Source organism: Glandiceps talaboti, chromosome 1, assembly GCF_964340395.1.
Source record: "Glandiceps talaboti chromosome 1, keGlaTala1.1, whole genome shotgun sequence".
Taxonomy (NCBI): domain Eukaryota; kingdom Metazoa; phylum Hemichordata; class Enteropneusta; family Spengelidae; genus Glandiceps; species Glandiceps talaboti.
This window is the reverse complement of record NC_135549.1, coordinates 1,763,272-1,787,691: the sequence shown is the minus strand read 5'-3', so window position 1 is coordinate 1,787,691 and position 24,420 is coordinate 1,763,272. Positions and strand designations below refer to the sequence as shown.

The following is a 24,420-nucleotide window of genomic DNA, read 5'->3' as shown; positions in this document are numbered from 1 at the left end:
TGTCACCTCGGCTACCCTAGTATAGTGAGAGTGTTCCACCACAAGTCATCAGTAAGTAAAATCCATTCAGAAAGTAACGTATTGCGGACATCGATTTTGGCGTTATTGTTTATTCCATGTACATATACAGTGTTAGATATTGAGATTTCTCTACAACGACGTCATAATATTGGTAAGTATATAACGCATATATATATATAATTCCATATGACTTCAATATTTTCAACAGATTGCAGAATATTCATTCACGAATCTAGAATGGTTTCCAACGACACCTTGTACGGTTTTAACACAATATATATATATGTCTGATGATCGCACAATGCGTGAAACTCCGAGTTACAACCAAGAAAGAGTTCCAGTACTACCAAAACTATATATATATATATTGTCTGATGATCGCACAATGCGTGAAACTCCGAGTTACAACCAAGAAAGAGTTCCAGTACTACCAAAACTATATATATATATATATATATATATATATATATATATATATATATATATATATATATATATGTGTGTGTGTGTGTGTATATGTGTGTGTATATGTGTGTATACATATATGTGTGTATATGTGTGTATACATATGTGTGTGTATGTATGTATGTATGTATGTGTGTATGTATGTATGTATGTATGTATGTATGTATGTATGTATGTATGTATGTATGTGTGTGTGTGTGTATGCAGACACTCATTTTATGAAAATGACGTCATTTCATAAAACTATTCAGGGTCGAAACTTTATCATGTCTATTTTAGGAATCACAACCATCGATTTATTGCATTACATGGGACCAGAATTGAACTTGGTATATCAATCAGTCGAAGATGACAGTCTTAAAATAGGAACTTTGTTTTCTTGGCGGAGACTGATTATTAATGACATCCGTAATTATCATTGTTTTAAATATTAGAATTCCGTAGTTACGAGTCGTGTACACTTGGAAGCTTCCAAGGACGTTCGTTGTTTGTGCGTCCAACGCCACTTCTTAGTCACACTATGACCTTCTATTTGTAAACGATAAACATTAACACACATATACATTATTTTATTTATTTCATTTTCCAGTTTAATCACGAATATTAAAGAAATATATCTGAAATGGCAGGTAGTGGGGAAGGTGACCGCAGTGAGAGAGGTGTCGAAGAGAACCCTGCAAGCCCAGACATCGCACTAATCGATATGCGAAGTGAAGAAGATGTAAGTACGAAGTATTGAATATATACGAAGGACAGCCAACGCCACAGGGACACGCATTATTTCTTAGCTTGTTGTCTACAAGCTCCAAATATATTAATGCTGTGACTTGTCTATATGTCCCGTACCTGTATCTATAAAAATCACTAATATAGCATAGAGTGTATAATACATTTGTAGTAGGACTTGTGTGATACTTTCCTTAGGATAACAGCAATCTAAGCAATACTACGTGTCCCTGTGATGTGTGAGAAAAACATTATTTGTATTTGGTGGCACACTTGTTGACAGACAAATACTTGTGATAAGGTTCAATCCGAGGTGAACGTGTCAGGTTGGTCAAACAACATGTATCACATAGTGTCTCGTTAACTGTAACATAACGTTTGTACCAGTAAGACACTTCAAACGACGTGTGTGATATTGCTATGTTATGAAGTTTGTACTGGATAAATGGCGGCACTTCAAACGACGTATGTGAACCCTGTGATATTGTTATGTTACGTCTCAATATTAGTAGTCTATATGTTTCCGAGTGAGTCTCTTGATAGCAGGGTGAGAATTATTATATAAAAGATATCAGAATTACCGAGTACAACCTGTCTTTGATTGTCACATACGTCATGTCTTGGCGCCGTCGTCCATTGTTCTATTCCTCTCAAATAAAAGAAAGCAGATGAGGGCGGAGCGACATGTTGTATCTTGTTACGGTTATCTTGTTCTTCAGAAATTCCTATACGTCAATCCACACTTTCTTCATCTTCCAGTGTTAATAAAGTTTAAAAGTTATACCAAATAGTCTGAATTATTCCATCAAATATTTGTTCTATCAGTATGTCATTTGTTCTATTATTATATTACAATCGATCAATGACGTGGTGCAAATTCTTTACATCCGGGCGTCGATATGAAAATGATATTATAACATGTTCATAATTGCCAACCAACTCCGTATGGCGAGGAGTAAGCTTACTGTTCAAATGGTTACTTTTCTTTACAATGTCTTCAAAACGTACATGTAAACTCACACTACCAAGGTTATAGTATAGACCTTGCACATGAGATGTATATGTGATGTACCTTGCTCCTTTATTCAGACTTTGGTGAAAGTCGCGCTTACAATTTAGTTCTCAAATTACAATGTTTTTTTTCCACTTTCTTCCTTTCTAAAGAATGTATCCGAAACAAGCGAAGCCCACTCGCAAGCTTCATCCAAACATAGTGACGTTCCTCCGACAGTGAAAGATGCCTTTGATGCCAATACGTATGCCGGTAAAAAGACCATCACCCAAGCACTGTTTGATTTAGCGTTGATATCAGCCAATGCATCGCATTTGAAATTAATTCTACAACACCACTGGATGGGATTGACGCCAGATTTCTTTGTTTTAGTGGTTACCTTGCTGATACTATCCATTACACTACAACTGACCACAGCTGTGATACTCTTTGTGAAGATTCGTCTTGACATCAACAAAGTCGAGGACCAAAGAATTGCCGATAGATTCAATGACTGTGCCACCTTGATGATCATACAGTACAGTTTTCGCCTAAGCTGTCGCATTTTTCGCGTTCGCTTCGCTTCGCCTTCGCAGTCGCATCGCCTCATTATCGCTTCAATCAATTCGCTTCGTAACTTGGAATCGCTTCATGACGGCATTCGCATCGCAGTCATTTCGCTTCGCTTTCGCTTCATGTTCGCATCGCATCAAAAAACAATGAAGGTCGCTTCACGTCAAACAACAATGAAGGTGAAGCGATACTGTGAAAGGTGTGACAGTATTTGCATATCTGTTTTCACTGCTGTCCGTCGTGAATTCTGTAGCTGTTACGCACATTACAAACCTAAAACTCAAAATTCTGAGATAGGTTCTATGCATGGATTTATTAGGGGGTGGTGCGTTATATTGTCCCCAATTACCAAATCGTCCCCGCTAGAGTTGGTCGGCCGGTGCCGTGAACACGGCCACAACTGTCACAACAATTAAATGGAATGACCAGTCAAATCGATTTTACAAACGGGACGATCCCTTTGTACAAACCACTAACATACACATGTTAACAAATGTAGAAAAAGCAATTGCACAGTGGTGAGCAAAAATAAAGTGGTGATAAACACAAGTCCTCTTTGCAGAAAACCCGGTACACTACGATGTCCTACGTTCCTCATAGGTCACGAACACCGCAATATATAATGGGCTAATAATGTAGTGAAACGTCCAACAGTATGTAGCGAAACGCCAAACTACGTACCAAATTGACAATTTATCGAAACGACCGTAATGCTGTCATCTGTTTAAAGTTGCAATGCGACGTTAAATTGCTTGCTAATTTGACTAATTTGTAACCATTCACTCGATCCGAGACAATAACACACGTAACCCCACCTAGTACCTGCACACGGACGACCGGTGTCGCCGACTAAAGTAGCGAGATCCGTTCATGTCTGAGAAGCAGACCTACTTTGTTTTAGAAATCACGACAAGGCGAAAATTCGAGCAAATATTTTATATGTTACAGCAGTCGATAAAGTCATGGAGGTACCGTAAAACAGACGTGGTCGGCAGTTGAATAGATCATCGGACAAAAACAATGAAACTGCGTGTTGGAGATTATGAAATAAAAGCCCGGGAATTTCTCTGAAAACTGCACGAGAAATATCGACAGATTAGTTTTATTTTTATTTTGTAAAATAATCAATCGTATAATATTTTACTGTCATTCTTTCAAAACTCCAAAACATCGCCAAGCTATTGTCGGAACTCTGGACATGTACTTTGTGTAGCAACTATAAATCGCAGTTGTTGTTCATGTTCCGGAGGAGACATTCACGTAGGATGGTCTCCAAAACCACGTTCTAACAAAACTAGGCCGATCGGAATTTAAAACTAAACTCATCGATGGATTGCTGAAAACGAGAACTCCAAACAGTCATCGTATCAATCGTAATTGCGCAATTTGCAATGATGCGAAAGTTGAAATCTCCCTGTATACTGAGCTGATCAATATTCATGATATGCCATGACATCATGCATGTCCCGCTTCGAATACGTCACTATTTTTCCCATATAAGGGTAGTACAATGCAAATTTCAGATACATAAATAGGTCATGAATGACAGCGCTGACTTCAGCTGGAGATCGACGATTATGAACACGGAAGTGTTCCACGCTCCCACCACGTAATTTTACCGAATAAACGTTGATTTTTATGGTAACCACATATTGAAAAATGATATAAAATAACATCAGGCTGTTGTACAGGTTGTTTGAGGCCCACGCGAGTGGAAAATCGCTCTCGTGGATTTTAATTTGCGCGAGCGGTAGGCGAGCGGAGCGTCAAAAGGCATGCCCTGATTTATTAACGCAAATTTAACCAAAAGGGTTATCGTGCCGTAGACAGAAAAGTAAAGTACAACCCCGCATAATTTTAGTAGCCGTAATGATCTATACTTTTCGTTTCAAATCCTTTATCATGCAAATATGTGGGTATAATAGCGCATGTTCCACACAATGCGATTCAGAAACAAAGTTGACGCGATGCGAATGGGGTGCGATGCGAATGCGAACTCAACGCGAAAAGGAAGCGAAGTGAAAGCGATGTTTAATTGAAGCGAACTCCCGTAAACTTGAGATTGAGGCGAAGCGAAAGCGAAGCTGAAGCGATGCGAACGCGAATTGAGGCGAGAGCTTAGGCGAAAACTGTACTGTATTTGTCACTATTATAAATATCTTTATCTCCGCATTCAGTAGTGTTCCTGCTACTGCAGATGAGACGAACGGAAGTGTGGAAGCCACTTATGTGACACCAACGTGATAGTAGAAAAGATGAACCAATGGAAATGTATATCGAGTTTTTTGTGTACTGCCAAAGCGTTGGCAACTTACATTTACATCGCTCTCACTCACTCACTCACTCACTCACTCACTCACTCACTCACTCACTCAAAAAACATATATTTGTATTCAAGGGATGTTTATTTGCCGTTTAATTATACTTTGGTTTCTGAAATTGTATTGAGAAATAAAGCAAGACCACCGTTCATACTGATTTACAAGTGACAAGTTATTGTTTCCTGAACCTAACACCAATCTCATATACATGTAGTAATTATATTTATGCAACAACAATACACAATGAAGGAACTTGACTACTATTCAAAAGAATAAGAAGCCATTATTATGGAAGAAAATTTAGGCTAATATTTAAATGTTCAATGATTGTGTGCAATTTTTGCCGTTTGAAATTCAGATTTCGTAGTATAGAGCGCCCTCGCACAGAAAAAAAAGTACTTGGCAAGTATTGTTTTTTTCTATTTTGTCAGGCCTGTTCCGACGCCACGTATAACTAACAATCGTCATGCTAAAACACGAATATGCGAATGTAGCTATCTTTACTTATTATTAGACTCTGAGATAATGGGATATAATATAGGAACCTATTTTGATGGAATTTGTGAAACTGCTATATAATATTTGTTTGTATTTTGAGTGTATTTTAGACTTTGTAGAGATACATGTATGTGTTCCAATCTTTGAATATATAAAGAGCAGAACGTTAATTTAACACGGTCTAATTTTGTCTGTGTAAATTGAAATGTTGATAATGGTTCATTTCTTGACTTTCGTTAACACTTATACGCATGCTTCTTACTCTACCAGTCACTCACCCCAGAAAATCAAACCTTCTATCGAACCTTTGAAATTCTTGGCAAAGAGCCACACATCATTGAAATACTTTGTATATATGTACAACACGATGGCACGTACATAGGAGACTGAGAAAGTCGCCTTACAAATAACATTTCTGAACGATGTAACTAGCAAACACGCATTATTCTAGTTTTAATATCGGCGTTGTTTCCGATTGACAAGGGTAGCTTCATTGAAGACAAAATAAAAATTACGAATGAGCAAATTAATGGTTGATTTTTTAAAAAAATGTATTTTATGTAAAGGAATTTTGAGCATTGTGGACTCTATATGTGATTTGATATGGTTGATGTAATCTTTAGACAGTGATGAACTGAGTCCTTGACCTCACGCTATTAGTATTACCCTAGTTTGGCCGCCTTTCAATTTTGAGTTGTTCAAAACTGAGAACAATAGAGTCTAAACAATGTGAATCAGAAAAAAGTATTATAAATCTTGAACAAAATGTCAGCAAGTACGACATCACTTTGGGGCATGCATGTCATATGTCAGTCTCCTCTCCAGGCTAGCAATAATTAATACGGGTATACTGTCTGTCTTTAAAACGTGGAGCTGTATTACCTTCGTATGACCTTTGACACGTACGTTTTGCAAAGTACTCGAGAACAGCTTTACTAGTATATCCCTACCGAAAGTATAAGGATCAACGTCCTTGTGTTAGCGACCTACACCTTAGATTATCGCAATGGACTTTGACGAATCAGTTATATAAACGAAGGTGGGTATTCACATATAACTACTTTTTTCTCTCTAACACAAGTCGCCACTCATGTCCTGGTTCCAAGTTTTCAATCCCGGTAGTGTGTTTGTCTTTTTTCCTATACTAGTATATTACAAAAACACATGCACACAGAACCGGAAAAGGAAATATTATATGCATATACAGCTTGTAATTGTTGGTTTCACTTGCTTAATATACACACACTTCTTAGCCACTTAGCCAAACATGGTCAGTCCGAATACTTGCCGGTAGTTTCAACCTTTCTTACTCACACCTTGGTTTATTTCACAAATTATTCCGAATTATCGCAGTCTCAAAAACCAACGTAAATGCATCAGAATTTGGCCCAATACAGGAGGGCGTCTAAAGAAGCGTCAATCTTTGTTTGTATTCAAAACAACGAAAGAAGGAAGACAGACAGACAGACAGACAGACAGACAGACAGACAGACAGACAGACAGACAGACAGACAGACAGACACGTACAATCGTTCAGGTGCCATTATTTATCAACTGTTAATACAACGTATCCATTATCTCAGATCAGAATAGTAGTTATATACATATACATAATATAGATAATCACGTGATCATTGCACTTGTATTTATGCATTGTACACAACCAACGTTGGTGGAGGGTCTATGGTCTACAAAGTCGTTACCATAACTACAAACATAGACTTCTTTTGTAATCAAGCCGTTTTCTGGACAACCTGTATTCTTGACGTCAGATTACATGCACTGTAGCATTGCCATTCATGTACACTCAGTTTACAAACATCGTGCTATTCATGTGCATACATGTAGTAACAACGCCATTCGTTCTGTGTTAACTTTGCCGCACGTATAATGGTGTAGTGTGTAACAGCAGGCTACTAGAAACAAAACACTGCTGTTCACGACCAAACAACTTTCGCTTGATTAAAATCTTTGATACTAACGACAAACCTTTTACCTGGTTAAATTGCAATTGACATCCAATGAAACCATAGTCCTGTTTTGCAGCCTGTGAATGTCAGGATTCGATTTTGACGATGTCCCTCTCCTTGGACATTGTCAGAATCGAGCCCCTTACTCCATTCGATTTTGACGATGTCCCTCTCCTTGGACATTGTCAGAATCGAGCCCCTTACTTCATTCAATTTTGACGATGTCCCTCTCCTTGGACATTGTCAGAATCGAACCCCTTACTCCGTCTGAGAGCAGGACTAGTGAGACCAGAACAAATGATATACATGTATACGAATAAAGTACTTTGTCATGTACTGTAATGCTGCAGATAGTATAAATGAAAACTCTTACTGTAACAGTCAGTAGGACTATGGTACAATGATCATAGAGATAGAAAGAATATTCTGTTTAAATGTTCACAGTACTGTAGTAGTCAATGAAAGATCATGATTACACAAATACTTTCATCGTACATAACTTAGCTATGTGAATACAAGACAATAAAAGCCATGAAAGTGTAAAGTCTCAGTTTCTCGTTGATTCAGGATTTGGCCATTTTTTAAAATAAGACCAATATACACGACCAGTAAAAAATACAAGTCTGTATATATGACCAGTATAAAACAAGTCTGTATACATAACAGTAAGAAAAACAAGTCTGTCATTTCTCCTTTCATTTTTTTCCCCAGATCCAACATGTCGAAAGAAAGCCTTATAGACAACCCTAACCCTATTCTATCGTCATCAACGAAAAGAGTTCACCCTAGTCCACAAGATGACGTAACCAAGACAACTGTTACAATTATAGACAACGAAGAAGTAAGATCACATGAAAAATTCATAACTTTAGTCTTTACACATAAAATATATAGACCTACGTCAGTGCCTACTATCTGTGTATACGTACGTTTGTTTGTCTGTCTGTCTGTCTGTCTGTCTGTCTCTGTCTATCTGTCCGTCTGTCTATCTATCTGTATAAACATAGATAACTAATTTTGTCATGTCATTTGATTCATAAATTTTAAATAACGCGAAATATATTCGCCATCTTTGCCCTCTTCATTTCTCAAAACCTCTGATATAAAATACGATTATTAAAAAATACTGGTATAAAACGGAAAGCTACGGATTTTAATAAATATCTATAATTGTGTTTTTTTAGGATGTCCAGCCTGACGAGGCACGTTTACAGAAGGAAAGTGACATTGACATCAACCACTACATCATGAAGACTACAGTTGCACAAGTGTTAATGAACCTGTCTATAATACTGGCTAATGCATCATTTTTGAAAATATTGATAGACCAACAATCTTACAAAGGAAACGTAGATTTCTATATATTATTAGTCATTATTGTATCGATTTCATTGGCTTGTCAGCTCATAGTTGGCACCTTACTTTTTATAAAGATAAGACTTAACATCAATCGAGTGACACAACGTAAGATATCCAGCAAAGTGAATGATGCTGTAACGTTCACCATTATGATAATAACTATATGTAATATTTTTTTAGCTGCTTTTAGCAGTATCTGATTGTTGCTGCAAAATATCATCCGGGAACTTCAATGTATTAGGATTATACGAAGGAACTGCCTCGGGACGTTTTTGCCTTGAATATTATCTATCTATATTAGATATGATATTCATAATCAAGACATGTATGCACAATGCGAGGCTAATTCACATTCATATAATTAAAAGTATAATTAAGTGAATGTATTGTTTTAGTACTTAAATTTAGTATAAATTGACGACCTGACCCTTCTCACTAAACTGTTAAAACTGACCAAATAATTCATGGAATTACAACCCTTCTCGGGGTAACTGTTACACCTCAGTGAGTGGTTCCACCATGGAATTACAGCCCTTCTCGGGGTAACTGATAACATAGTAGTTATGTTAAACGTTAGAGGTGTTTTCATTTAGGTACGGGATAGGGACAGCGTGTCTTTATATTCAGTGAATAAGGAGATTGAATATTAAGTTAGAAGAGAAGACTAAATATTGTCATCTTTAGTTGGAGGGGAAAAAGGAAACTGAAAAATTCCAGTTTTATTATACAAAAAAAAATTGATAATTCAAATAAATTCTTGACTCTGTTTATGTGTTTGTGTTTGTGTTTGTTTGTTTGTTTGTTTGTTTGTTTGTTTGTTTGTTTGTTTGTTAGTGTGTTTGTGTCTTTTACTAATGGTTTATGCGACTACAATTAGGCTCAAGATTATCCATATGTACTATTACTTATGTTATTGAATAATAACTGCATGAAAGAAACAGATCAGTTGGCTGCTGGCCACGGATTTTGTTTGAACTTCAAGAAATTATGCCTCATGCAAGTGATGTTTGTGTTATCTTTATTGTGTCTTTCTCAACATGAAACCTTGTGACCAGGCTCACTGATCTTGATAGTTCGTCTGATAGCTTGGGCAAGATTCTTCGAAAAGAACCGTAAAGTTAGTAAGGATTTGGTAAATATTGTACATTCAACGTTTTATTCCACACTCTTTAGTGATTGTTATCAAATAATTATACTCCCTTTCCTTTGGCCTTCCTCCCCTCCATCTGTCTCTCTCTGTCTCTGTCTGTCTGTCTGTCTGTCTGTCTGTCTGTCTGTCTCTGTCTCTCTCTCTCTCTCTCTCTCTCTCTCTCTCTCTCTCTCTCTCTCTCTCTCTCTCTCTCTCTCTCTCTCTCTCTCTCTCTCTCTCTCTCTCTCTCTCTCATATAGTAGGCCTATCCAGTAAAACCAGATCACATGATTCAAACATATCTGTTGTTTATTGCTACTGAAGTTTCATTGAAACTGTTGTGATAACCCATTGCTTTTATTTATCATTTTTTAATTATATATATAACAAAAAGGCAACAAGAAAGCTGAGCAGAAAGGGGACATTACTCTCATAGATATTACATCTGGTATTTTCAGGACCAATTAGTTATTCATCTCGAAGGATGGCTTTTCCTTCTACACACATAAAACATAAAGCACTTAGTACAACTTGACATCATTGCATGTGTCACGGTACAAAGAGATCCAATTGAAGACAACACATGTTAGTTTACCTGTGGTGTACAGTATATGCAATACCCGTCCTGGTACACATGTCAGTTTACCTGTGGTGTACAGTATATGCAATACATGTCCTGGTACAATGCATCTGTACTTTGGGCCATTCCTATTGTCCTGAGTTAAGATAACACAACAAGCTATTGTGCATGTGAACCATTGTGAGATTTATATCGACAGAGTACCAGTCTGGCAGAAGGAGTCAACACCAACTTCCTCCTGTCACATCAGCGCCAAAATAAATCGACAATAGTTTTCTAGCCTTTCCGTTGACGAAGAAGGTGAGTATCCATGTTTACAACGACTGTTCGATCTACAACTTAGTATTGGCAAAGCAAGATAGTGTGACATGGAAGCTGAAAACTCTGTAGTCAACCTCCTTTGTTTATGTGTACGTGTACACACATTCTTGTATTATACAATGGATTACTGACAGACATTAAGTTTGGAATTCTGTATTTAGTTCGGATTCTTTGATATTTGGAATCGGGCTTTAACTTAAGTTATGTCTTATTTGTTGATCGTTCGGTTGTACAAAACAGCATTTGTCAAGTTGTTTGACGAGTTGAAAGTCTGCCACCGAAGAAGCACAAGGAAGTGAATTGACTCGAGTATTCCGTCGTACTGTTGTCAATGGACACTGTCATTTCAATGGTAAATCACGCCATGCCATATTTTGCATTGCAGATTTTATTGTGTCGCATTTTTTGCCACTATATCGGTACATGTGAATAGTTTCCTCTACAAATACACTCTGTAATGCAAAGTCAGTATGGGATTCATAGCAAATAAAGAACATTGAATAGAACAAAATGGTTCCAGGCTTTCAGGGAAAAAACAACTTAAGATTTAATGATGTGATTGGCGTCATATCATAAAGGCATTGTATACTTACTGTATACACTGTATACACTGTCTCTATACACTGTCCGTCAACTCTGCGTCGCCACATTATAACATAACATAAAGAAATGTGACACCTAAATCATGCCTATCCCCGCTACACATTCTTTTGCTATATAATAGAAACGTGTGCTGGCTGTTTTTTAGTTGTTGTGTTATACGTTGTCCGTGACAACGTAATAAATCATCACGTTTCGTGTCTTTAAAATAACGAATTTGTTGATGTTACCTGCGTCTCATTAGAAATATAAACTAAATTTCAACCCATCTTTCACGACTACCAAGTACCACAGGGAACTCAGATTCAGTTAGTTTGTGTGTGTGTGTGTGTGTGTGTGTGTGTGTGTGTGTGTGTGTGTGTGTGTTTGTTTGTTTGTTTGTTTGTTTGTTTACGAAACCAAATAAATAAATACTGACAAACATCAACAAGTAATCACAAATCAGTATCAACAATAATGAAGTATCAAGAATTAGTGAGTGCATGTTTTCCTATATGCAAAATAGTCACAATTCCAAATACCCCAGGAATTGTGACTATTCTGCATGTAGGAACACATATACTAATTCTTGATACTGTCAAACATTCATTATTGTTGATACTGATTTGTGATTACTCTATTGTTGATGTTTGTATTTATTTATTTATTTATTTATTTATTTATTTATTTATTTATTTATTTATTTATTTATTTATTTGTCTGTTTGTTTGTTTGTTTATTAATGTTGTTGTTATTTGTGTGTTTGTTTGTTTGGTTTGGTTTGGTTTGTTTGTTTGTTTGTTTGTTTGTTTGTTTGTTTTTGGAAATAAAACTAACTGAGCCTGCGTTCCCTATGCCAAGTACATGCTATAGTTGACAATACATGTCGTTGGTTCTTATTCAAGACATCATGCACTTCCTTGTAGTTAAGGTCAGCTAATTTTCGTATCAATTTGCTTGTCCAAACGACAGAAAAAACTTTTAACTTCGGTTTATCTAAGTTTCATTTTTCTCTTCCACATAGACATGTCAAAGGAGAGTCTGTCCAAGGTCGGTCCTAGTGAAGCACCAGAAAAACCAAAACCTGCAATAACGATTATAGACACAACTGAAGTGAGTTGTAAATTATGGTCTGTATCAGTACTACTACAGAGCATTATCGTAAAACTGTGTACTTACGACAGTGACGTAAAACGTACTTTACGATAACGCTCTCTGGGAGCTTGACTTTATCTATCAAGTCATAGTATTTGACGTAGTTAGTATAAACAAATAAATGTATGTGTTTTTTAAAATTCATAGACATGCAATTCTTTACTGAGCCAATCTGTGTAGGACAGTGACGAGACACTCTGTAGGCCTATTGTAGTAACACATGTTGGCAATATGCCATACTAAGACTGGCTTTTTGTGTGTGTGTGTGTGTGTGTGTGTGTGTGTGTGTGTGTGTGTGTGTTTGTGTGCGTGCGCTTGTGTCTGTCTGTCTGTTCCTTTGTCTGTCGGTCTATCTGTCTGTGTTCGTGTATCTGTGTACACTATCATGTTAGCTTGGATGATCTGTTTTACATTGGTTGTGATAAAATGAATTGAAATGGTGAAGTATCGAGTAAAATATGTAAATAATTAGTGAGGGACGCATGTAGTCAAATACTTTTAAAACGATTTTTAAAAAACTTTTGATGTGCTTGATGTAGTCAGTTATAAGATTTTGGTTTTTTTTGGAATTTATCAAAGGATGCATCTTAAATAATTATCTAATTATACATACATTATAATTTTGCATGTTCTTATTGTGTTCGATTAGAACATTGTCGAGCACTGGACATAACCCTGACAATAATATCATTGTTTGACAGGATGAAGAACCTGTCGACCACACTCCACAAAGCGCCTATGATTTTGACAATAACTTCTATGCAGCCAAGAACACAATTGGCCAAGCCTTTCTGACATTGACTGTACTTACATCGAATGCAGCATATCTACGAATACTGGTACATCGTCACCTAAATCCAAACATCGATAATCCCGATTACTATGAGTTGTTGGTTGTTTTGTTGTCATTTTCACTCATACTAAGTGTAGTGATAGGAGGTTTACTATTCGTTAAATTGTTACTTAACATCAACAAAGTGATACACTTAAAAATAGCTGACCGAGTGAATGACACAGTCTTACTCTTTATAATCATAACCACAATATTTAACATTTTCATTGCATCATTCAGCGGTCCTATGGATTAACAACAACACAATACTAACACAGTTCAAACCCTTGTAATGGAATTATATGAATTAAAGTGAATTTTATTTCACCAGAAACATAACAATTACACACAATAAGCCTAGCAGTAATCAATTCTGGTGAGGACCAGTCCTCTTGGACATTCAGTGGCAAAGAAAATGTTATACAGAAAGTCATATAATTTGTTAGAAAGTCACCAGTTATCGTTGTTTCAAATACTAGTGGTAGTAGCTGCTCAAGCAAATAAGGATGCCTACATTGTTTGAGTACCAGGGTTGAGAAGTACGAGTACAAAGGAATAGCTAGTATTATAACTACCCGCATAGCATGACAAGCATACATAGTCCGTCCTCCTTACATTTGACATGACAGAGCGATGCATTCTTCAGCGATAATACTATTTTTAAAATGCTGGGAATTTTATGTTAATTATAATTTGAAGTGATTATCTCAACCTGTATTTTACTGTTTACATTTGACAGCACATGCAAATATTTGTAAAGATAACTTTGACCTGAGCTATCCAGAACCGAATTCTCTTGCCCATTCAGAATACTTTTGAAAGTATACAGAGAAGAAATTTTTTACTCTGTAAAGTTCACCGATATTTTTATACACACCATTATCATGTTTATTCAACATATACACTGCTAAATGTTAGCTGATAGTTAGTATTGTGACAGCATGATGAGCCTTGACGGAAGGAGACGTGGTGTAGTATTTAAGTATTTTCATTTAGGGCTGTGATGGTTTTGTTGATGCTCATTTTTGCTGATTAGTTTGTCACAATAAAGACACTGGCACTGGGCCAAAGAATTACATGTATATCTGCTTAAAGGACAAGAGCATAGTCTGATTAATATCAATAACAAAATCAAGCACACACATATAGTTCCATTATGAAGACACTTCGGAGACCACTTAAGGGACAGGACACAAATTACACAATTGTTTGGGGGAGGACTACTATTGTGCAATTATATTTTTTTATCACAGATACTTGTATTCTCAGGGGAGGATCGGTAATTTATGTGAAAGGCTTTGGGAGGGTCAATCTTTTTCATGCACTGCATGAAGTTCTCAAGAACACTGGCCCCTCCCATGTTATTTGTGTCCAGTCTCTAATGTAATGATAGTTACATACTTCTGTTAAATTCAAAATACACTCTAGAGACATTGTCAACTATGAAAATCCCACGCACGTTAGAGCCAATCATGTGGAAGACATTGTAATATGCAAATATTGTGTAGAGGTAGTGAAGTTACATATAATATTCACAATACACGGAAACATTTTGATCTACAAGTTAACATAGTCTAAAAGAATGATCAGGAACAGCGGTATCGATCTGTATCGAAACTCTTTGTTAAGTGTACTAAAGTCGAACAAGAATATTTATCTTTCGTTCACAAATGGCCTCAAATTAATTTTCCAAGTGAAAATATGGTACATAGTGTGAATATTTACCTTTTAAAATATATTGAAGAAACAATGATGCATGAAATTAAAATAAGTAGCATTATGAGGTTATTTAATGTTATTTCTGTATATTTTTAACAAACTGTGGTGTTCTACCTTTCTCTAGGTTCACTATCTTAATGCAATTACACATAACTTAAGTAAACAAATCCTCACTTGTTTAGAGAGAGATGTCATGCACCCTTCACTCCAAGTCTATGGAAAAAATTAAGTAACCTTATAATAAAGAGTTAATGCATCTTCAAACGGTGTTGTTTCGTGTGTTTTGTCGAATGAAGTGTAAACACAGGCATTGCTTATTCTGCGAAGAATAAAAGTTGGCGTTCCGTGGCAGATCAGGTTTAACACATTTCAACTTTTGCATGTATTATCAGCCCGTTCGATTTAAACTTACATTTGAATAAGTATCTAGAAGGGGGCATCAATTCTTACGATTCGCAATTTTACTTAAAAGTGGCAAATCACATTGCTAGGATTATTTACGTTTTTGACATGTCCCCTTAAAATAAATGCCATCTCAAGTTTTTCGTCTTTCTACAATAAGGTCCTATTTCCGAGTAAAGGTACATAAATAAATAAATAAATAAATAAATAAATAAATAAATAAATAAATAAATAAATAAATAAATAAATAAATAAATACAGGTACTGTAACAGGTCAATTAAGAAATAAATGGAAGTATGACGAACGAAAATGATAAAAGTAGACAAGAAAATGTTCAAACATGAAACACAGAGACTCGACAGCCATGATAGACTGACAATACAGGTAAGTATAATACTAGACCAATATGCCTCAGGTCAATCCCGTCGACGGTCCATTCAACACAACAAATTTTTGCACGCTATGTGACTACATTGTAATTGTGACTCCAGACGCCATTTACACAGCATCGTACTCGTATTAGCATCAACAACTTCCTCGCATTGTCAACATTGAACGGTTCTAACACCAGTGGACGTGAGAAATTTCCATCACCTCTAAAGGTAAGTGTATATGTGCATATGTATTTGTATTTGTGTGTTATTCTTGACATTGTATATTGAAAACTACCCTAGTTACCACTCAGACCACTTCTTTTAGTGGTCTCACAGCCATCCATGTATATCCGAACAGTTTAGTGGACGACATGATTACACATTATAAAGTTAGACAACATACCAGTGTCTTTGATTTAACCTGATGTCAATACAGGTGAAGTAATGTCACATGAGAGAGAAAATCTGTCTCATAGTTGGGACTTGGGGATTCCTAGATCCTGTGTCCGTTTCTCATATTTAACTTTACAGTATGTTTGAATGTCACTGTGTAAAATACTTGTATTCTACGAAATCCGAACAAGGCCTCGGCACGTTTTAAGGATGAACAGGAAGATGTGGACTGATTGATATATTTATGATGTGATTACTGTAAGTAGTAATAGGCACAGCATCATTGAATGAGGGTCTCTTGGACCAAACTTTTTAGAGGTATGAATTGTCATCGATAGCACCAGGGTTCATTGATTTTGATACGGTGTTCGAAAGTTATGACCAAGTGTCAGAATGCCAGCATTCTCCGGCCATTATTAGTCATGACACAGAATGGCCACAATGAAAAAAGTCGTGTTCAACATGTTCATAAACGGGAATGAACGCCTTCCATGTCTCTCTATTCATTGTTCTTTATACATTTTATATACAGCCAGAAAATAAAGCTTGTGACGTCTTGATTTACGGACTGGTTGTACATTCTCCATGCCACACCGCACACTCACACTCGTGCACTGACAGGCGCTGCCTTCAGTGTCATGATTGCCAGTGCACAACGCCAGTTACACGAATTGTTCTGCGTCATGTAACAGCACAGCTTCTCAGTTCGTTTTGTATTATCAATTTAATAAGACACATTTTATCTTGATGACGTTTCAAAGGGATGGATATGTAACTGATATAATTCGACTTGGTAATCTACAATGATTAAACGGGCAGTGACGTCATTGGTTAAATCTGTCAATTCGAACAGGAATGAAAAGACCACATAATTATAATTTTTAAAACATTAATTTTATACATGGGAATGCTAAATCCTCAAACCGTTTAAAAATATCTTGAAATACAACACCGGCTTTCTTGTTTACTTAGAAATAAGTAAGTATACAACACCATGTACGAATTTGTTATTTGCTATCTAACAATAGGGTATTTATATGTAACCTGGGTGTCATGGCGTATGCTGAAAACACATCTTTTTAATCTTGCCTTCTCTTAGATCTAGAATTTAGGTGTGTTTTTTTACTTTTTATGTATTTTAAGTGGCTCTGATCACTGTCTCTATGATTTTAGTCGCTATATAAATTTATTATTATTATTATTATTATTATTATGACGACACCCTTCATTTCAGTAAAATTTGGTCTGAAGACAAGATTTCCAAAGTATTGGTAAATACATGGTCGTGTTCCTTTCAAGTTTGAAACTGGTGTCTAAAGTGAAGAAGAATTTTTTTGGACACATTGTAGAGTCTATAGTGAACGTAGGCTCGTAGATTCATATAGCTCACTGTGTACTCATCCTACCTGTAGATTTCCAGGCAGTGATAATTCGTTCTGACATATTTCATTTTTGTATTACTTTTATCATTATTTTTTCACTATTTTGGATTTTATATATTTGTATTATTTGCATCGACTTTTTAAAGTACTCTACATCAATAGGAATAAGAATTGAAACACATAAATATTCCTTAACTTGAACGAAGTATGTAATTACAAATATCCTGTTTACTACGCTGTCGAGAGATATTGTTAGCTGGCCATACCTCCTAACCCTGGGTTGTCGGTGCAGTCTTAGTTTGGACCCGCCAAGCTTCGGCTGGGTTTGATTAAAATTTAACTAGGTCTGTATGTATGTATGTATGTATGTATGTATGTATGTATGTATGTATGTATGTATGTATGTATGTATGTATGTACATGTATGTATGTATGTATGTATGTATGTATGTATGTATGTATGTATGTATGTAAGAAGGTATTAGGGTGATGCTCATGTTGACCCCGCTGCCGAACAATGCGGTTTCCTCTTGCTTCTTCAACACTTGGGCACTGCTCATATTTGGGCTAGGAGGTACGCCCAGCTAACGATATATCTCAACAGCGCAGCAAACATACAGGGCAAGGAGGTACAACCAGCTATTAAACGATATATGTCAACACAGCAGTAAACAGGATAACTTGGAAAAATAGTAATCTTTTGTTGTTACTTTGTGCAAGAAAACTCAAATCCACCCGCAGTTAAAATCAAGAAAAACAGTCAGGGTTACGTTTTTTAAATAGGGGTCAACATAATTAAAATTAAACCATTTTAGAATCACGAATGACGGCCGAGTACACTAGTGTATTATAAAGTAACTATGTGGAAATAAAAGATTGTCAATGTCCTTGAAAACAAGATGGTGAATCCAGAAATTTATTTTGCCATTTTCAAGTTTTACAATACTTTAGTTTTCAGGAAAATTGGGCCATGGGCATCATTCTGCCTTATAGGCAACTGAAGAAATGAAAGAACAAAGAACACAGATTAATGAATTGTATTGAGATGTTTATTTCATTTAATGTTACATGTATACCTACTTAGTCTACTGGACTGATTTAGTAGTGTACGTCTGATTCACCAAAGCAACCCTTCTGTTCACTAGAATAAACAGCCAATATGTTTACGCCTACTTAGTCTACTGGACTGATTTAGTAGTGTACGTCTGATTCACCAAAGCAACCCTTCTGTTCACTAGAATAAACAACCAATATGTTTACGTGTCTGATATTTGGTTTCTAATCTATGGACCTGTCAGGTACCAAGAATAACGTCCAACAAATAGCACCATGATCCGATAGACAATGAAGTTTCTAGATTTAACGTCAAAGATGTCCTGAGTTGACACAAAAGCCATCAAAATGGCTGCATTTTTAACTCCACTAGACTAGTCAGGTACAAATACAGTATTTAAAATGTTGTTTAAAGCACTGCTATAGTATTGAACATCAATCATATAGCCACTGACACCGTGCCATGAATAAATATCTCACATCTCGCTGGACCCCACTTCAATTTTGTAAAGTTTTGAATCCTGAAATAAAGTAAAAGAAATACACAGAGTATGTTCAATCGTTGTTAAGGCCTCAAGGGAGGGTTCTAGTAGTACAAAGTGATTTTAAACAGAATTCTTGTCACGAACAGATTGATCCTTTGATAGTATTGTCATCGCTAAATTCTATTCTAAAGGTACCTTATGTCAGTTTAGAGTAGTAATTCTGACACTGCCACTCTCCAGACGTCAGAGGTCGTACAAGTCGCAGGGTTTTTTGCGTACATTTTATCAACTGGAACGGTCGGTGTCAATAATGTAGTTCCTGCAGTTTGTTGTCTTTGGTTGTCATTGACAACATGATGACTCCTTTGTTTGTTTGTTTGTTTGTTTGTTTGTTTGTTTGTTTGTTTGTTCAAAAACTTGGATTGTGTTTGTAGTCCACAATTGTGATCGAGTCAAACAAGTGACGAAAACATTTCAAATTGAAAACAGTTTTTGACAGCGATTTGGCACAAATGGCACTGCTCTTAACAACAACGCCGTACAAAGCCAACAAGGAGTGGCTTCACTGATACTTCGTCACAGACGGGCGACATTTTCAGCTCTATTCCACTGAGACAGATTTCATATGGTGTCTGCCATTGCACATTGCGATAGAGAGTTTCCTATCTTCTTTCCAAAGGATATCTCGAAAATGAACTAATATTTGAAATGTGTATCTTAATTTAAATTTTATGTACCTAGTTTCTTATTGTATCATGTTGTATTGTATATAATTTACACCGCTACAGCAACAATCACCATTACAATATTACCTATGAGTCCAAACACGTCAAACAATTCTTACTATATAAATACCAACAGTGTTAAGTATACAAAACTGGCACTCAGGGTAATGTATGGAGAGGACAGGCATTGACTGGGAATGTAAGGAGATGACAGGCATTGACTGGGAATGTAGGGAGATGACAGGCATTGACTGGGAATGTAGGGAGACCAGGGATTGATGAGGAATGTGAGGGGGGGGGGACCACGGATTGACAGGGTATGTAGGGAGATCGAGGATTGAGGGGGAATGTAGGGGAGGACCAGGGAAGTATGAGGAGAATCAGACTTTGACATTCATGATACAAAATACCAAATAAAATGACCAAGACCGTTGTAAATGTAATTCATCTTTTATACAAAATATTAAGTCCACAATAGCCTCCATTGACCGATAGATTTCATCGTTTGGGCACTAGATGGCGTATGTTCCATGTAAACCTATTAGACAGCTTACTAAAGTTTGAAGTCTACTCCAATGGTGACATTGAATTCTGACGCAAACCTTGTGAAACAGTTGTTCGACTCTTTAAACCCAAAATGTTTGATGAATATCATGAAATAAAATATTCCATTTTTATTTTAAGTGTAGCCTATTGTCAATAAAGTAAATTTAACGTGTTATCCGAGGACCCTGCCTTTCCCACTCTGTCAGAATCCTTGAATTTCACATTGTATATCCAAAACACGGTAAACATTCATAATCACGCCTCATTAGTTTCAGTCTCGGTTACCCAGATTACCCAAGCTTTCCGACTTCCTCTACTAAGTCAGAGAGCCCGCAATTGAGTCTGGGTAACCCACTAGTATCTACATCCATCCAAGATAGTTAGGTCCTACCCATGCAGTTTTATCTTCCCGTCCTACTTCCCGAACACAACATCTAATTTGAGTAGTTTTATCCATTATTAACTGTTCATCCATTCTTTATCATTGTACAGACTCAAAGCATCAAGTAGCAGTATGGCAGAATTGCCGGAGACTAACGCTGGTCCAAGTAAACCATCTAACGCTCCAAAAACTACTATGACAATAATAGACAATGATGAAGTAGGTCACGTGACACTTATTTCTTATCTCTTGTAAATATATGTTCTGGTCTGATTGAAGACATAAGTAATTACTTTGATGCTCGACTTCTTTAGATTATCACGTTTCTACACATACACACAAGCGCCAAGTCCCAGTCGTGGAGCCAAAAGGAATGAATATGACTATGAGCTACTTAAAGTAATACACAGGCCTGTTTTGCCTCTGTAATTGATATAGGGAACGTCGTGACTTGTTTTCCTTCCGTCTTTTGTAACCAGTCGTACACATCAAAATAAATTCTTGTGGGCAAGTGGCATTCTATAGCGCCAGTCTGAAGGCAATAGTTCTAATTGAGAAGGCAGAGGGTGGGAGAAATCGTCGGTGATAGCCATTACTTTCCAAACTAGATACGATCATTATTCAGATTTAATCAAATGAGATACAAAGTGACTAGAAATGACAAAACCTCCTACAAATTCCCGAATCGAATTTAATATATGTATGTATGTATGTATGTATGTACGTACGTACGTACGTACGTACTTACGTATGTATGTATGTGTGTGTATGTACGTATGCATGTATGTATGTATGTATGTATGTATGTATGTATGTATGTATGTATGTATGTGTGTGTATGTATGTATGTATGTATGTATGTGTATGTATGTATGTACGTACGTACGCGTGTATGTGTGTGTATGTGTGTGTGTGTGTGTGTGCGTGTGTGTGTGTGTGTGTGTGGCATCATTCGTGTTTCAGACATTTTGATAATTTCAAGCTTGTTCAGATTCTCGTGTTAAAATACTCCCTTGCCAAATTTGTAGAAAAGACATTCTTAAAACTGTATATATGATTGTTTTAATTTTGTTTGTTGACAGCACGTGCCGCCGAAGCAAGAAGACTTTGACTATAACATATACAGCATGAAAACGACAATAGCCCAGACATGTCTGGTTTTCACAGCCATTACGGCCAATTCTTCATTTTTGAAAATTTTGATTCGACGTCGATTAGACTTTGGTTTGGATTACTACGAATTGTTAGTTACCCTGTTGGCTATCTCTCTGTGTTTTCTGTTGATTGTTGGACTTTTGCTATTCAGCAAGATGCGACTTAATATCAATAAGGATAAAGCCCGCTATATCGCGGTCATATTGAGCAATATCATTCTCTTAGTGGTCTTCATAATCACCATATTAAACATTTTCATTGCGTCGTACTCTGGTCCTATTGAATGACATATAATACAACTGGCACAAGATATTTACCTGTACATACGACTCTGCCATGTTACTTTCCCTAAGTCCAATCTCAGGCTGAGATTACCATGGCAACAGCATTCATATAGCAAGGAACTGAATTAAACATTTTCACAAAAGTTATTAAAGTAATCAATTAGCTAATTCATATGACTTTTAAAATCATAAGTTGTCCCAAGAAGTTCCAAGATGGCCGACAGAATGTAGAGGGCTTTTCAATCATTATTCGGTGTATTTATGAGAATATTAATTGTTTGATCTTACGAATAACATCCATAATTTTAGACATTGAATCTCGAACTACTCATTTTAGAAATTGTAACCCTGAGTTGAGATTCAAACAAGGACTTTGTATACATGATGTTGTTTTACATGATTTCGTTTTTCAAGTTATACAACACTGTATAGTTGCTTTCGGTAATACCGAAACAAATTTCCACAATACCCACTTATCATCCACATGGTCCCATTCAAGCACTACAGATTTACATTTAAAAGGTCAAAGGTCGCGTTTCCTAACATCAGTTGTGTTGTGTGGGTGTTTCGAGGAGGATAGGGTAACACTCCCACTCTATAAAAATAATATGCCATCATACGGATTTCAAATTATATCGTACATGTATATTTCAAATTAATGAAAAATGTTGTAGTTATAGTGGAATGGTTTGTCTCATTTGCCATAATCCATTTGAGACTTACACGTGTGAATATGTCATTTTTCCTCATCCAATTATTGCGAAGTTTGATGCATGATGGGACACACTAAACATATGTATGTATGTCTTAAATTCTGGAGTTTTTCCATCACTTTTTTTAAAAGGCCCATGTTGTTCCTGTATTTAAGTCAAGTCTGCGATCTGATTTCATTAATTATTGTCCTATTTCTTTACTGCCGTTTATAGTCAGCAAAGTTTTTGCCAAAGGTCATATTCCACTCAGTCTATGCGCATGTTGAGAGTTCCATTAGTTCTTGCCTACATGGATTTCTCAAGGGTCGATCAACTACCACGAATCTTGTCGAATACACTGACTTTATAAGCAGTGAACTTGATAAGGGGCAGACAAGTATATACACTGTACCTTGATTATTAGAAAGCATTTGATTCTGTTAACCATCTGCTTCTCATACACAAGTTGAAAGCCCATGGTATTAGTGGATGTCTTCTCGAATGGTTTCGTTCTTATTTAAATAATCAACTACAGCGTGTTGTCATTGGAGGTACCTCTTCTACATGGCAAAAGGTTATATCAGGTGTACCTCGGGGTTCCATCTTGGGTACACTTCTTTTTAGTATGTATATTAAAGATTTTTCCGATGTTCTTAAGTCGTCTGAGTGTTTGCTGTGAGCAGACGACTCCAAGATTTTTAAGACAATTTTTAATGATCTAGACTGTTTTAGACTACACAATGATCTTAATAACGTTTCTGAATGGTCCAAACTGTGGCACCTCAAACTTAATTTGAAGAAATGTAATGTGATTACTTTATAGGAAGAAGACTCATCCTCATAAATGCAAAATGTATACGATTAACGGCATCAAAATCGACCGTGTAAACCAAGTCAAAGATCTTGGCGTTGTCCTTTCAACTAATTTAAGCTGGGAGTTACATATTCAGGACATCATCATAAAGGCTTACAGGCTAGTTTGTGTGATAAAGCGTACCTGCAAGCTAGCATTTCCATGACAGTTCTTGTATCATTTAATTTATACAAATCGCTTGTACGGAGTCAACTAGAGTATTGTCCACAAGTTTGGTCACCCCATCAGAAGTATTTAATCACTAAAATTGAAAGAGTCCAGCATAAATTTCTCAACTACCTTTATTTTGGAAAATCGTTCCATAGTAAAGGAGTAAGGCTTAGCCTCGATTACAGTAATCTTTGTCAGTATTTTAATATTCAAGTCTTCAATCTCGTAGGAAATTGCTGGATGCAGGTTTTTTTTATATATAAATGCTTAAATGGCTCTTTTA

At 36.3% G+C, this 24,420-nt stretch overlaps 4 protein-coding genes across 5 annotated transcripts; all 4 read left to right on the top strand.

Annotated features, from left to right (window-relative positions):
• Nucleotides 1–13: 13 nt before the first annotated feature.
• On the top strand, nucleotides 14–6,113 carry LOC144454016 (ninjurin-2-like). Its single transcript, XM_078145423.1, has 4 exons — nucleotides 14–172; nucleotides 1,076–1,207; nucleotides 2,377–2,739; nucleotides 4,916–6,113. The coding sequence occupies exons 2-4, from the start codon at nucleotides 1,109–1,111 to the stop codon at nucleotides 5,018–5,020; spliced, it is 567 nt and encodes a 188-aa protein (XP_078001549.1). The 5' UTR covers nucleotides 14–172; nucleotides 1,076–1,108; the 3' UTR covers nucleotides 5,021–6,113.
• Nucleotides 6,114–6,474: 361 nt separating this feature from the next.
• On the top strand, nucleotides 6,475–9,257 carry LOC144449004 (ninjurin-1-like). Its single transcript, XM_078139801.1, has 3 exons — nucleotides 6,475–6,634; nucleotides 8,277–8,406; nucleotides 8,750–9,257. Exons 2-3 carry the CDS (start codon nucleotides 8,284–8,286, stop codon nucleotides 9,122–9,124), a joined length of 498 nt encoding a protein of 165 aa, XP_077995927.1. The 5' UTR covers nucleotides 6,475–6,634; nucleotides 8,277–8,283; the 3' UTR covers nucleotides 9,125–9,257.
• Nucleotides 9,258–10,823: 1,566 nt separating this feature from the next.
• LOC144439256 (ninjurin-2-like) lies at nucleotides 10,824–15,480 on the top strand. The gene is made up of 3 exons (XM_078128534.1): nucleotides 10,824–10,933; nucleotides 12,558–12,646; nucleotides 13,390–15,480. Exons 2-3 carry the CDS (start codon nucleotides 12,560–12,562, stop codon nucleotides 13,774–13,776), a joined length of 474 nt encoding a protein of 157 aa, XP_077984660.1. The 5' UTR covers nucleotides 10,824–10,933; nucleotides 12,558–12,559; the 3' UTR covers nucleotides 13,777–15,480.
• A 664-nt stretch (nucleotides 15,481–16,144) lies between these two features.
• On the top strand, nucleotides 16,145–23,598 carry LOC144441095 (ninjurin-1-like). 2 transcript variants are annotated; one of them, XM_078130628.1, is made up of 4 exons: nucleotides 16,165–16,244; nucleotides 17,644–17,680; nucleotides 21,093–21,201; nucleotides 22,065–23,598. In XM_078130628.1, exons 3-4 carry the CDS (start codon nucleotides 21,115–21,117, stop codon nucleotides 22,422–22,424), a joined length of 447 nt encoding a protein of 148 aa, XP_077986754.1. In that variant the 5' UTR covers nucleotides 16,165–16,244; nucleotides 17,644–17,680; nucleotides 21,093–21,114; the 3' UTR covers nucleotides 22,425–23,598. The 2 variants fall into 2 exon arrangements, with proteins under 2 accessions (XP_077986761.1, XP_077986754.1); XM_078130635.1 differs by lacking the exon at nucleotides 17,644–17,680 and having other exon boundaries at nucleotides 16,145–16,244.
• Nucleotides 23,599–24,420: the final 822 nt, after the last annotated feature.

Bases quoted from the DNA above. Each gene is read 5' to 3' on its own strand.
- LOC144454016 (XM_078145423.1), top strand. From the start codon at position 1,109: ATGGCAGGTAGTGGGGAAGGTGACCGCAGTGAGAGAGGTGTCGAAGAG. The intron at 1,208-2,376 runs GTAAGTACGAAG...TCCTTTCTAAAG, and splicing joins ATATGCGAAGTGAAGAAGAT to AATGTATCCGAAACAAGCGA. The intron at 2,740-4,915 runs CAGTACAGTTTT...AACTGTACTGTA, and splicing joins GTGCCACCTTGATGATCATA to TTTGTCACTATTATAAATAT.
- LOC144449004 (XM_078139801.1), top strand. From the start codon at position 8,284: ATGTCGAAAGAAAGCCTTATAGACAACCCTAACCCTATTCTATCGTCA. The intron at 8,407-8,749 runs GTAAGATCACAT...GTGTTTTTTTAG, and splicing joins CAATTATAGACAACGAAGAA to GATGTCCAGCCTGACGAGGC.
- LOC144439256 (XM_078128534.1), top strand. From the start codon at position 12,560: ATGTCAAAGGAGAGTCTGTCCAAGGTCGGTCCTAGTGAAGCACCAGAA. The intron at 12,647-13,389 runs GTGAGTTGTAAA...ATTGTTTGACAG, and splicing joins CGATTATAGACACAACTGAA to GATGAAGAACCTGTCGACCA.
- LOC144441095 (XM_078130635.1), top strand. From the start codon at position 21,115: ATGGCAGAATTGCCGGAGACTAACGCTGGTCCAAGTAAACCATCTAAC. The intron at 21,202-22,064 runs GTAGGTCACGTG...GTTTGTTGACAG, and splicing joins CAATAATAGACAATGATGAA to CACGTGCCGCCGAAGCAAGA.